At 27.6% G+C, this 12,136-nt stretch overlaps 2 protein-coding genes across 2 annotated transcripts in view; one reads left to right on the forward strand and one right to left on the reverse strand.

The window, feature by feature from the left end:
• The window catches only part of LOC100161057 (ejaculatory bulb-specific protein 3-like), a 5,502-nt gene extending 1,931 nt beyond the window's left edge, over nucleotides 1-3,571 (reverse strand). Inside the window, exon 1 of the mRNA XM_001947594.5 lies at nucleotides 2,945-3,571. Coding sequence (XP_001947629.1) covers nucleotides 2,945-3,212 — 268 coding nt within the window. The 5' untranslated portion in view covers nucleotides 3,213-3,571. The remainder of the gene's footprint in view (nucleotides 1-2,944) is intronic.
• Nucleotides 1-12,136, forward strand: part of LOC100167765 (lachesin-like) — a 223,919-nt gene that overhangs the window by 39,537 nt on the left and 172,246 nt on the right. The window lies entirely within an intron of this gene.

A 12,136-nucleotide genomic window follows, 5' to 3' on the forward strand; every position in this document is an offset into this window, starting at 1 on the left:
TTCGCTGAATGTTTATATTAGCATTTTATATATACGATACAATTTTGAAAATAATTTGACTCTTTTTGAGCTGTTTACAGACATTGTAAGTTTTCAATTTTTTTAGTTTTTTTTTCTATAAATATCAATAAAGTTGTATCTATTGGGCCAAAAAGTGTAAAAAAATAATACAAGGCTCCTGATACATTGTTACAATAGCAGTTGAAAAATATTAAAAATACATAGGTACAATTTTTTTTTATAATTATTTGATGTTAAAATGTTGACAAAATTTATCAAATTTAAAATTGAATAATTATTTTATAGTTAAAAATTTATAAAATGTTCAACTTTTATATCTAAGGATTGAAAATTTAAAAAAAGATTCCACGTAAATATTTAATTATATTGCTAAAAATTCTAAGAAATACATAAGCACAGTTTATTTTTATAGTCATTTTAATTTCCAATTTAGACGAAATTACATATTAAAAAACCTGGAATAACTATTTTAGTTATTTTGTTGTGATTGTAATGATTGTATAATATTATTTGTGGGTACTTGAAACTTCTAAAGTATACTATTATATATCTATGATAGTACCACGGTTTGTTGTTGATGTATAACGCGTTACCTGATGGATATTGTGATATGATTAATTTGGAATTTATTATTAATACCTATTATAGGTCAATTTTTTTTTAATACTATATATAAGACATAAGTATACCTATAATAGGTATGTCTAATACCTAGACTGACAAACCGTCTCCACTCAGAATCGTTTTTCTTATACAGTGATATTATATCATTGAATTCAAATTTAATACTATCCATTATACAGTGACCCACTTGTAACCTACTGTACAGCAGAGCGACATCCACTTACCCACCTTTTTAATGCATAAACGTTTCCGTAACAAATTATCACAATGTCTCATAAATATAATAACCGTAAAAATGATGCAAATGTATATAGTCTTCGCGAGTTAAACGTGTGGAGTTTTAATACCGCAGCTGAACAAGCTTTGCATACTTATATAATCCTCTTTATTATATTATCACGTATACATATAACATAATATTACGTAGGTAGTTCATAAAACCGTCGACAGTTTAATTTTTGATTACATTTGCTGTGTCACATAATCTATATTGGAGGCACAAGGTATTATAAATTATTAATATTATGATAATTCACTGAATGTTTATTTAGTCCTAATATTATTATTGTTGGGGGTATAATGCTCGTCTTACCGATGATCGTATTCAATTTTTCAATTTTTTTTCATAAAATATTAATACTTTATGACGCGGGTCCGTCAACTATAGTTTCTTTGCTTGTAAAGCAAACACCATAATAATGCATTATCACATGATAGACCATTAGGATGTGCGCCCTCCCCCCACCACCATTGAGTTAAATACCTATAGTGTTCATATTATCAAGTGGCAAATTGTAATCGGTATTAATGTAAATTGTTAGAATGTAGTATAACTACGCAGCCGACGTGTCACATGATCAATCTCAGCATAATCAATCATTTTAACTACCGAGTGAGTTAAAGTTTTTAATCATGTGAATATTAAACAAATGGAACTTTTTACAATCGATTAAATAGAGTTTAAAACGTCTATCGAAGTTTTGTTTTTCTCTTAATACAAGAGAGTTATGTCTAGCGTAAAGATCAGTAAGAAGTTGTGTACAAGTATAAAAGTAGGATCCCGTTCGGGTCGTTAGCCAATAACAAGCGAAATGTCTTTGCTTGTTCATTCGAGTTCACCAGCAAACTTCTCCTAGGTTGAGAATTGGAACTGACAAAATTGTTAGTGTACTATTTGTTCGTATCCAAACATTCCGTACTACATAATAACTGTTTTATATGGAAATTATTTAAACTTTGAAAAAATAACTCGCGTATTTTTATCCGACAGAATTACATAATACATTACAATATAATATTTTATTATTTTATCGTCGATTACTGTGATTGTCCGTTGGTAACCCCTGTCCACCAAACATCCTTCAAAATAGCTCATCCAGAGTTAGGTTCACACAAATCGGAATCAAAATGTCCTATTTTAAAATATAAACATTTTCAGAAGAAACATTTTAAACTTCATACTGTAATATCTTCTTTCATATAGAACGGTTTGTTGAATCTAAAAATTATCAAAGTGTTGTTTTGCATTAAACTTTGACATTTGTGTTTTGTTCTTAGAAAATATTAACTTAAAATAAAAAGAAAATAATAGTTTCGAAAAAATTCCGTTTAGAACCAAGATCGTCTTTGTTCTTCAAATAGAACCTTTTGGTTGTTATTATTATATTTTTTCTCCTTAGTCAGAACTACTCTGTTCTCAACTATATTTAAAATGTAGGTTTTTATTATGATGTTGCTGGGTTTAAAAAACAAACAATTTGGAATTGGCTTTTCTTTAAATAGATATATAATTTATAACTTTATAAGTGTTTTTGCTTGTAAGTACTACGTAGAAAGTACTAAGTAGTGGCTGATTCGAGGAGTACGCGATGACCTTTTGGTATTATTCTTTTTAAAATGTTACTAAATTGGCATATTATAATAACTTGATTTATTAAATTTTACTAAAATATTTGGTGTTTTGATTATCTTGTCAATACAAATTGTCGAATTTAAATAATATTATTTTTACAGCAAACTATAATGATTGATGACGAAAATGTCAATATATTGAAATATGTATTGGCTATGCTTACAAAATGGCTTTACATAATTTATTCAAATTATTAATACTCGTACGTTGTACTAAATAACTACTAAACATGAAATATAAATTTATCAAAATAATATATTATAGGTACTAGTAAATTATTAAATACATGATTTACAGTAATTTAGGCATAATAATATATTTCAACCAAATAGTATTTAGCGAAGTCATCGTACAATCAGTAATATTACGTGTCGCACACACTCTTACTTTTCATTTCCCTCAGTTGTGCCGTACACGGTCCTTCGTTCAGAAAACATTTGACGTTGTTCGACATCAACCTGTGGTTGTTCAATATCTGGTCTATGTCGATTTTCTCTAACGTCGACAAAAATTTCTTGAGTTCCTCTTGGATGTTCTGATGATGGTCCTCTTCCTTGTCCACGACCTTTGTACCATCGTTTTCTTCGGTCACGGAGAACGACACACCGACCACGGACATGAGCACAAACACGAAAACAAACGGCTTTGAGACCATTTTGTTATTGTTTTTGGTATAAACTTAACTCGCACAGACTACGTTTACCAGTGTAGAGGAAACTCGGATGAAGTTGAAACACACTGTAAAATCACTGTGCCGTCGCGCGCCCATATTTATACACACCTTTTATGCGTCTGTCCAATTTTCGAGGTCAGGTGATGATGCATCTGGTTCGGACGATGGTGGAAAATTACTCCAATTAAAAACCTCCCATCCGCGTCGTCTTACACAAAGCTTGATAGGAATCTCGCGACCTCGAGTACATAGATAACAATATTATTATATATAGGTATACCATTTATAAAATTCATACCATCAAACGCGAATCACATTAAATTATTTTAATCGTAACTTGTAATTTATTATTTTTATAAAAAAAAACATCATAAAATACTTTCATTAGGTAAGCTGCAATCTAGCTGCACAATACATTTTTCATCTTCCACATAATATGTATGTTATAATATTATATTTATGTCAAGTGCAACGATCGTATAATGAGTCGACTCGATGGAAAATGATAACAATCATAAAATTATTCTAATGTGTAAATCCGTTGCATTGTTCATGTCGTACCGATCGTTTTACAATGATAAATAATAAATATTGAAAATAGTAATTCTTGGTGTTCTTAGTGATTTTTTAGCAATACAAACATTAATTTTCTAGTTGTTTATTTTTGTTATTAAACATTTAAATTTTTACATGGCTGAATACTAGTACGTGATCTTTTCTCAGTTTTATTAGAACATAAAAAATATGTATAAAAATCGATTTAAAAAAAGACAATTTACAAACAACGTCTTTAAAAACTTTATAATTATTGTTTATATTTTGTGCACTAATAATAACTACTAAAACAAATTTTGCGGATTAAAACCTTTTTTAAAAAAAACAAATCATAATTTGTATGTATAGTCACAAGTAATTTTAATTTTTTATTTTGTCCCCTACTTATTCATAATTAATGACTTAAAAATAATTGCAGATAATTTTTATTTATTTAGATCAAAAATAATACCCTTTTTTCAACGTGACATAAAAAAACGATGACTTTAATTTATTTTTACGTTTCATTGATACTACGTTTTTGTTTTTAATTGTTCGTTAATTACCGTGAAAAATATGTTTTTTCATAAATAATATTATTTATTGATTATATTGGTAGATAACCATAACATTAAATTATTCACGTAGTTAATTTATCTGTTTTCAAGTTTTGTGATTTATTAAATGCATGTATACATTGTACACCTTAATGTATACCTAACTAAAATTATTGTACTGTATACTGTTATTTTTTGGGTTTATCTTAAGTCTATATCAGCTGTTTGATAACAGCAAATAATATACTTTTCAATTTGACTTAGGTACTGTACCTATATACTTTTTTAATTTTCGTGAGATTCACTGTATTAATTTTCATATCGGAAGTCGATGGACAACCGTACTATTCTAAATCGTGTCTTATACATTATAGTATTACATATACCAGGGAGTGGGCCAGTTCCGTACAAATTTATTAGGTAGTAAAAGTTTTCACTTCTGTGTACCATCCCAAGACGGTGATTCTTAATTTTTTTTTTAATAAAGACGAAAATAACAATAATTTGTTAAATAAGTCCTTATAGTAATATAATATCCCAACAGAAACACTCCACCAAACTCGGTGTAAAAAAAACGCTTAAGTACCTACATATAAAAAAAACGGCTCTAAAAGTTGTGATATCATTTTATGGCTTAGTCTTTGAACTATAGATAATATAATTTATGTTAAAACAGTCTGATAAATAATTGAACTTAACTTGGTGACTTTAAAACACTTGATAAGTAATACACCTATTTCAATGATAGTAGACATTATTCTATTATATTATATAATGTGTTATCATTATTTTATAGTATTTTTAAATGTTTAACTTAATTTATTCGCCAAGCTAGGTTCAACTATTTAGCTGACTATTTTAAAATAAATTATATCTATAAATCAGAGACTTAGTTATAAAATTATATAACGACTTTTAGAGTGGTTTTTTTTATATGTAATTAGCGTATATTTACCTACAATGAATTTGGCGGAGTGTTATTGTTGGGATATTACTCATTTTTGTTGATACCTTATTATTTCCGGAACATATTGTTTTACAATTATGTTTTTCTTTTTATTATTATTATTTTATATAATAAATTTATACACAGTGGCGACACCATAGATATTAAAGAATATATGGCAACATATGCGCTTAAAATATCGGTGTGGTGGGGGTCATCCACCGATTGTCGTGTCAGATAGTGCATTGTAATGCAGGTCGCGGGAAATGTTATCTAATAAAATGATGAAAATATGCTACAATAATTTCTAATTAAATTGACTATCCTAACTGTTAACATTGCTTAAAAGGATTTTAAAAATACAACATGCACTTCTATGTACAATTTCCAATTTGATGATTATATTTTCAAACTCAACTACAAATTTGCTATGCTTTCTTAAGACATTTTTTTCGCGAATCTTGTCGCTTTCTGTAATTATTGTCCAGCAGTATTTACGTGTGTTTTGCCTATTTGCGCATTTTAATGCACTCTTTTCTTTTTATACTTAGCGTGATCTGGCCGGGTCGTTAGACCATAAATTGTCTTCAATAACAGTAAACGCACCTATTTAAACAACAATTTTGGAAATTAAATATAAAATTGGATTGACGTTTACTTAACAAATTACTAACCTTATATAAAATAATTCTCAACTTGTTAATGTACCTAACTATTATATATTGTAAAAATAGTCTGTTAAAATCCCCTTAAATCAAAAAGTACTTTTAAAATCAAAATAATAAATTGCATATAAATGATAAATAAATATTTACTAAAATCTAGGTCTGTCACTATTTAAAAACAAACATTTATATTTTATTAAATTATGTTCTAGTTTTAAATTAAATTGAAGCGTGAGATAAATTATTTAAACAATATATATTGTGTAAGAGAACTAGGAACTAAATTTAGTAAAAAAAAAAAATGAGTAATAAATAAGACAACGAAAATAATTAATGAATAATGTTTATTTATTTTAAAGAGTTCACGCAACATTGCATTTTATACTAACATTAGCGATTTATATAGCTACAAAATAATTTTTCTTTTTAATAATAAACTTGTATATAATACAATAGTTGATGCATAATGATCTTATATAATTATATAATTATTAATCTATCGCAGTTCAAATACTTTTAAACTTTTTTAATAATAAAGCCTATACTCGTGTCTTAATTAAGCGCCTCAACAATGATTAACTATAAGTGGACTGTTTCAATTATTGGTAAATATTCACAATCTGTTAAGAAATTAATGATTTTCATACTCATAAATAGAAAAAAGTATTGTAAGTATTTAGTTTTTATTATTCTTTTCATTTAGATTTAGGTAATTCAAACTTTTTCGTGATAATATCTTCTTTTTTTTCTTTATAACGTAATAAAAAGCTATAAATAGTTATTTTTTATTTTCGTGGAATGGAAAACTTTATTTTTATTTTCGTGAAACTGATATATATTTTGTATAAAATCACTACTGACATTTTATCGGAAGAATCCAATAGAACATTTCAAATATAAAAATATTATTTTAAATGATATATTATAACAAACTGCCTATACAGTATTCATACCTATTTTTTTAACCTAAAACGTGAATGAAACATGATTTTATTCTGGATTTTATATTTTTTTAAACTACCTATATGGCTATACGTTAACATAACATTCAGCGGACTTTGTGGTACACATTTTTGGGACGAAGTCCTTTTATTCTTATGGATTGTTGTAATATTTTTTTGCAAAATCATAAATGTATGTGAAATAACAGTTAGAATAAAGTAATTTTATCTGAAAATACTTTCAAATTACGTAATATGAAACAACAATATTATATTATTTTATTCGTTTAATCAGCGCCAATTATGTAACATAAAAACTATATACATAAGTTTAAATAATTATTATGTTTTAAAAAAATATACATATATATATATTTGTCATGAGATAAACATAAAAACATTTCAAAAGTAAACAAACAATATTCATATTATAGTAATAATTGGCATACCATTTATACGATTTAATAATAATAAAATAAGTACAAAATCCTATGACAAATATTATCATATAATGAAACAGTACAATAATATTTCAATCATTCAATGTGCTACCTATGTGATAAATACAATTTTGTTTTAATTGTATAATGACCAATTAAAGTAAATGTTAATTTATTCTAATTTATTCTATTTTTTATTTTACTGGAAATAACATGAAATATACACAAATAAATAATTGCCCTAAAACTTATTTCTGTCTGTTTGAGCGTCTCCGTTTCATTAGCTGGTAATGTAATAAGCGGGACGTTGTTTTGTGCTACTCGGAATACCTTTCTATATTCATCATTATCCAAATGGTACTTTGTAGTATTATCGTTTTAAAATTTAAATTTTAAGTATTATTTACGTTGATGGGAACATTTTTTTTACACATGAGCGTAACACGATCGTTTGGCTTTAAATATAGGTAATAACTTTGTTTATATTATGTAGGTATAACTTATTATTATTTACCTTGTACCCCATATTGGTACCATATATCACCGGTACGCGTCAAACGGCATTATGTATTATATCGATTTAATTTGATCATAAATACCTGCGTTTTTCATTATAGCTCCGGACTATTAGTTTAAAAATATTATTCGAAATTTAATTTCTTACAATAGTATAATTGTTGTTATCTGTACGCAATAACATATATATTTATTTCTTAATATTTAATATTGTTTTTGAATTTATTTTTACTTTCAAATTATTCAGAGAGCACAGTATAGGTAGTTATATGGTAAGCTTTCAAAACAAAATGTTTATCGACTGTATTATAATACATAAATATTAACGCTCACATAAAACAATATTATTATAACTATTATAGTCAAAATACCAAGGAGTAAGGCAAATAGAGTATTTTTTTTGCTCATGTTTTATTATTATATAATATACATAAGTATAGTTCTTTTGAAAAGGTTAATCTGTTCACTTTAAAATTTTTATATTGTTATAATGGATTCATGTATATATATATATATACTTATAACGTTTAGATATCGAAACAAACGTTGCAAAAATAAAAATAAATGGTCAGATAAAAATTCACGACCTTCCGGAAAATGCCTTTACAGTTGTAGCCTGTAGGTAAGCAAAAAAAAAAGAAAAAACCAACAGTCAGATGGTTAGAAATTGGAATGGCATAAGAATAAAACTTGAATAACACAATATCCCTAGCTAGATACCGAAGACAGTGAATAGAAAATCATACTACAAAAAAAAAAAACTTGTGTCGTATCTCTGTTCAAAAAACCAAAGAGTTCTTTGAAAATGTAATAATATTAAGTTCCATTCAATGTTTTAACTTAATTTCAATTTGTCTGGAGTGTTTCTTATTCTGTCATTTTTAAATTGTTTTGATAATCTATACATCAGGATAACTATGAGTCGGCGAACAACCATGGGCACCACGTTCGGATAAATGTGTACGGTATTTTATATACAAATATAATATATATTATAATTGTGCAAGTCTGCAGTGTCCTCGAATATCTATAATTGTAATCATTAATTCCACTTTATTATAATACTAGTACTTAGTGAAACCACTGATTAATCGTCTAAACACGATTAATAAATTATAATATAAATCTCTTTAAATGTGTTAATATATTTTTGCGGTATTTTATGGTTTTAACATCGGTTGACGACTCAATGCCTAGTATAAAAAGGTGATCTTATTTTAGCTTTATTTTTTTAAATACTCAACAGTGCAACGAACCAATGAGAACTTTGTCGAGATTCAGTTTTCAATTTCCTTCAATGAAAACATAATATTATAAGTGTGAATATGTGTGGTTAAAAAAAAAAAAATTATAACGAGTTTAAAAAACATCGAAAATCTCACTTTGAATTTTTTTTTAGTACATTTTAATTAAAATTTAACCACGATAATAATTATAATCGTATGCAATTTATTTTATAGACTAGAAACGTGAAATGTTTTTGACTTCACAGTCAAGTGATCTCGACGTTGGTTTCGTTCAAATCGCACAAACTGCGCGAACCTGTGTGTAAATGAATATGGCATAAATCAAAATATATTTAATACACCAGGGGTCCTTTATTTATGTGGGTATTTATTTTTTTTTTTCAAAATACGATGGACAATACCTTTTATATTATTTTAAGTCATGTGTGAAAGTAATATTGGTAAATTTTGGAGGGTGTTACTTAACCTCTTACCATGCCGCATTATGGTTGAAATGTGGCAAAAAAGGGATACTTTATTATATTTTGAAATAAATTGTTTCAAAAAGTATAGCACATAATATAAGTAAAATATTAATTAAAGAGGATGACGTTAAGTCATCAAAAACATTGAACAAATAAAATATGTCCTAAATATATTATTTTTCGAGAAAAATAATTAAATTCAGCCATATTTAATTTATTTAGAAATATTTTTTTCCTGCTACTTAAATATTATATTTAACAAATAACTTGAGTTACAATAAAATACCTTTAATTTAATATTATAATATATACAATTTAATTTCCTAAAATCTAAAAAGATTCAATAATTGGTAAATACTTTACTAAAACAATCGATCATTTCATACGTAATAGTTCGATTTGCGTAATATTTACATGTGCCCATATGAGACTGTGTGAAGCGTAAAAAGTTCAATGTTCTTACCAATTAATTGTAAAGTAAATAATTTATAATTTAGTTTCTTTGTGCTAAACTGTACCTACTACCTATACTTAGTAAAAAGTGACATTTATATGGAATTATATGCTTTGAAACTGAGTATTACCTATTAGAGTTTGAATGGCTAGGGTTTTAAAACGCCAAGGGTTCGGGTGTATTAACAAAATGTAAAATATATTTATTTATATTTTATTTTTATTTTAAATTAATGCTTCGACAACTAAGGTCATTAGCCTGTTACTGTCGTAGAGGGTACCTACTGTTGGTTTGAAAACGAGTGTATATGTGTGGCAAGGATTTGTCACTAAAAATTCCGGGTCACCCATCCGAGAACTAGTGCCACCGGCTGGTGCATACACTCAGAGCACATTCATGACTATATCCAATAAGCGACCACACCAAACCACAATCTATTTTTATAAAATTAAAACATACAGTGAAACTTATTAATAAAATATGATACAAATTCCTATATAATACACATTTTGTTTTCGTTGCCCTTGGGCCATGGTAATATGAGTTACGCTATTGATTATAGTACCTAATAATTAATATAATAATATGGTCTGGGGTTTGTCATAGTTACCCCATATTGATATATATTAGCTGCATCATTTTACTTTATTTCGATTTTCTTCCTCATATTCTGCACATAAACTAATATTATTTTAATAAAATACAAGTTTACTATTTTAACGTTCAAATTTTGGTTGGATTTATTATTATAATCTGATACGAATTGGAAACTAGTGAAACAAAGTAGGTACTTATATACGGTATACTACACATTTTTTCGATTCTTCCAATGTTTACTGATGTTCTTTATTTTGAAATTATAATTTTTTTACAACGTGTTATAGTAAAAATCCTGCACGTCTACTTTTTTATTTTCATAATTTTAATAATTTATATAAATATTATCGCTTACCATTATAATATACCCAACTATTGTTAAACGCAATAATTAGGATTTGAAATTCTTGAAAATGTTTAGGGATATTGATTGATAACGTATGTTGAATTAATCACCCTGTATATAAGGCCAAATAATATATATTATAATATATTTTATCTACATTTAGATGACAAGCAGAGACCTTCCGTAAGTTCGTGCATTTGCATATTCATTACTTTGCAATCGTATAATCCCGCGGGTTTAAATCCTCTTTAAAGCATTACCAATAAAATAGTAAATTTCATTTCTCGTATTTTCTATATTCGAGAACTAAACGAACCAGCGAGAAAATTAAAATATGATTCGCGGAAAACTGACGAGAGAAATACTCCGAAAATCCGCGGATGTGTGATATCTTCTGTACACACACTGCACATATAATAATAATATTATATTAAAATGTAGGTGCAACGACGTACGATTATTAAAACTTTTAAAATGTCATTATTCGAACGCAAGAGCCGTGCAGCTGGAGGTTAGTGCTGGTATACGAACAGAACGGCGTCATTATCACACGTATGTCAACCGTGGTATATAGACAGCCGCGGAATAGACGATAAAAACTGATCGACGTGGTTTATCAACAGCGAGTAGAGTCTCTGACGCTTTCAAATTTCTCGATCCCGCGTCTGACAGCCTTCGTAATAATAATAATAATAATAATATAATAATCTCTCCGATCGCACACGCAACACCACCACATCGAGTGCGGTCCTGACGCACATTATAACGTAGTATTATATCGAATATCATTATGCCGATACATCAGTAGTAATCGCGTATACCTATAACATGGTAATACGTCATCGTTGCGTTCATAATAGTAATCTGTCGATTATTTCTTAGAGATTATCAGGAGAATAACCACATAGGCGCCGGCGCCCCTCACCCATAGCACCATCGTTCTACCCGCACCCCGTCTATTTATATATTCTAGCAACCCACCTACTATATTATTATTGTTGTTGTTGTTGTTGTTGTTTCCATCGGTCCAATTAGTGGAATTAATCTTTTAAATTAGCGTGGAGCTTATTGAACGAGACTACGCGCTTACAATAATTTCAGTAATACGAATTCGTGATTTATAATCAAAATAACGTATTACACATGTATTATTATTATTACACGTGCACGAGTGCGTGTGATCAGAGTTCGTATATTAT

This window comes from Acyrthosiphon pisum, chromosome A3 (assembly GCF_005508785.2).
Source record: "Acyrthosiphon pisum isolate AL4f chromosome A3, pea_aphid_22Mar2018_4r6ur, whole genome shotgun sequence".
Taxonomy (NCBI): Eukaryota; Metazoa; Arthropoda; class Insecta; order Hemiptera; family Aphididae; genus Acyrthosiphon; species Acyrthosiphon pisum.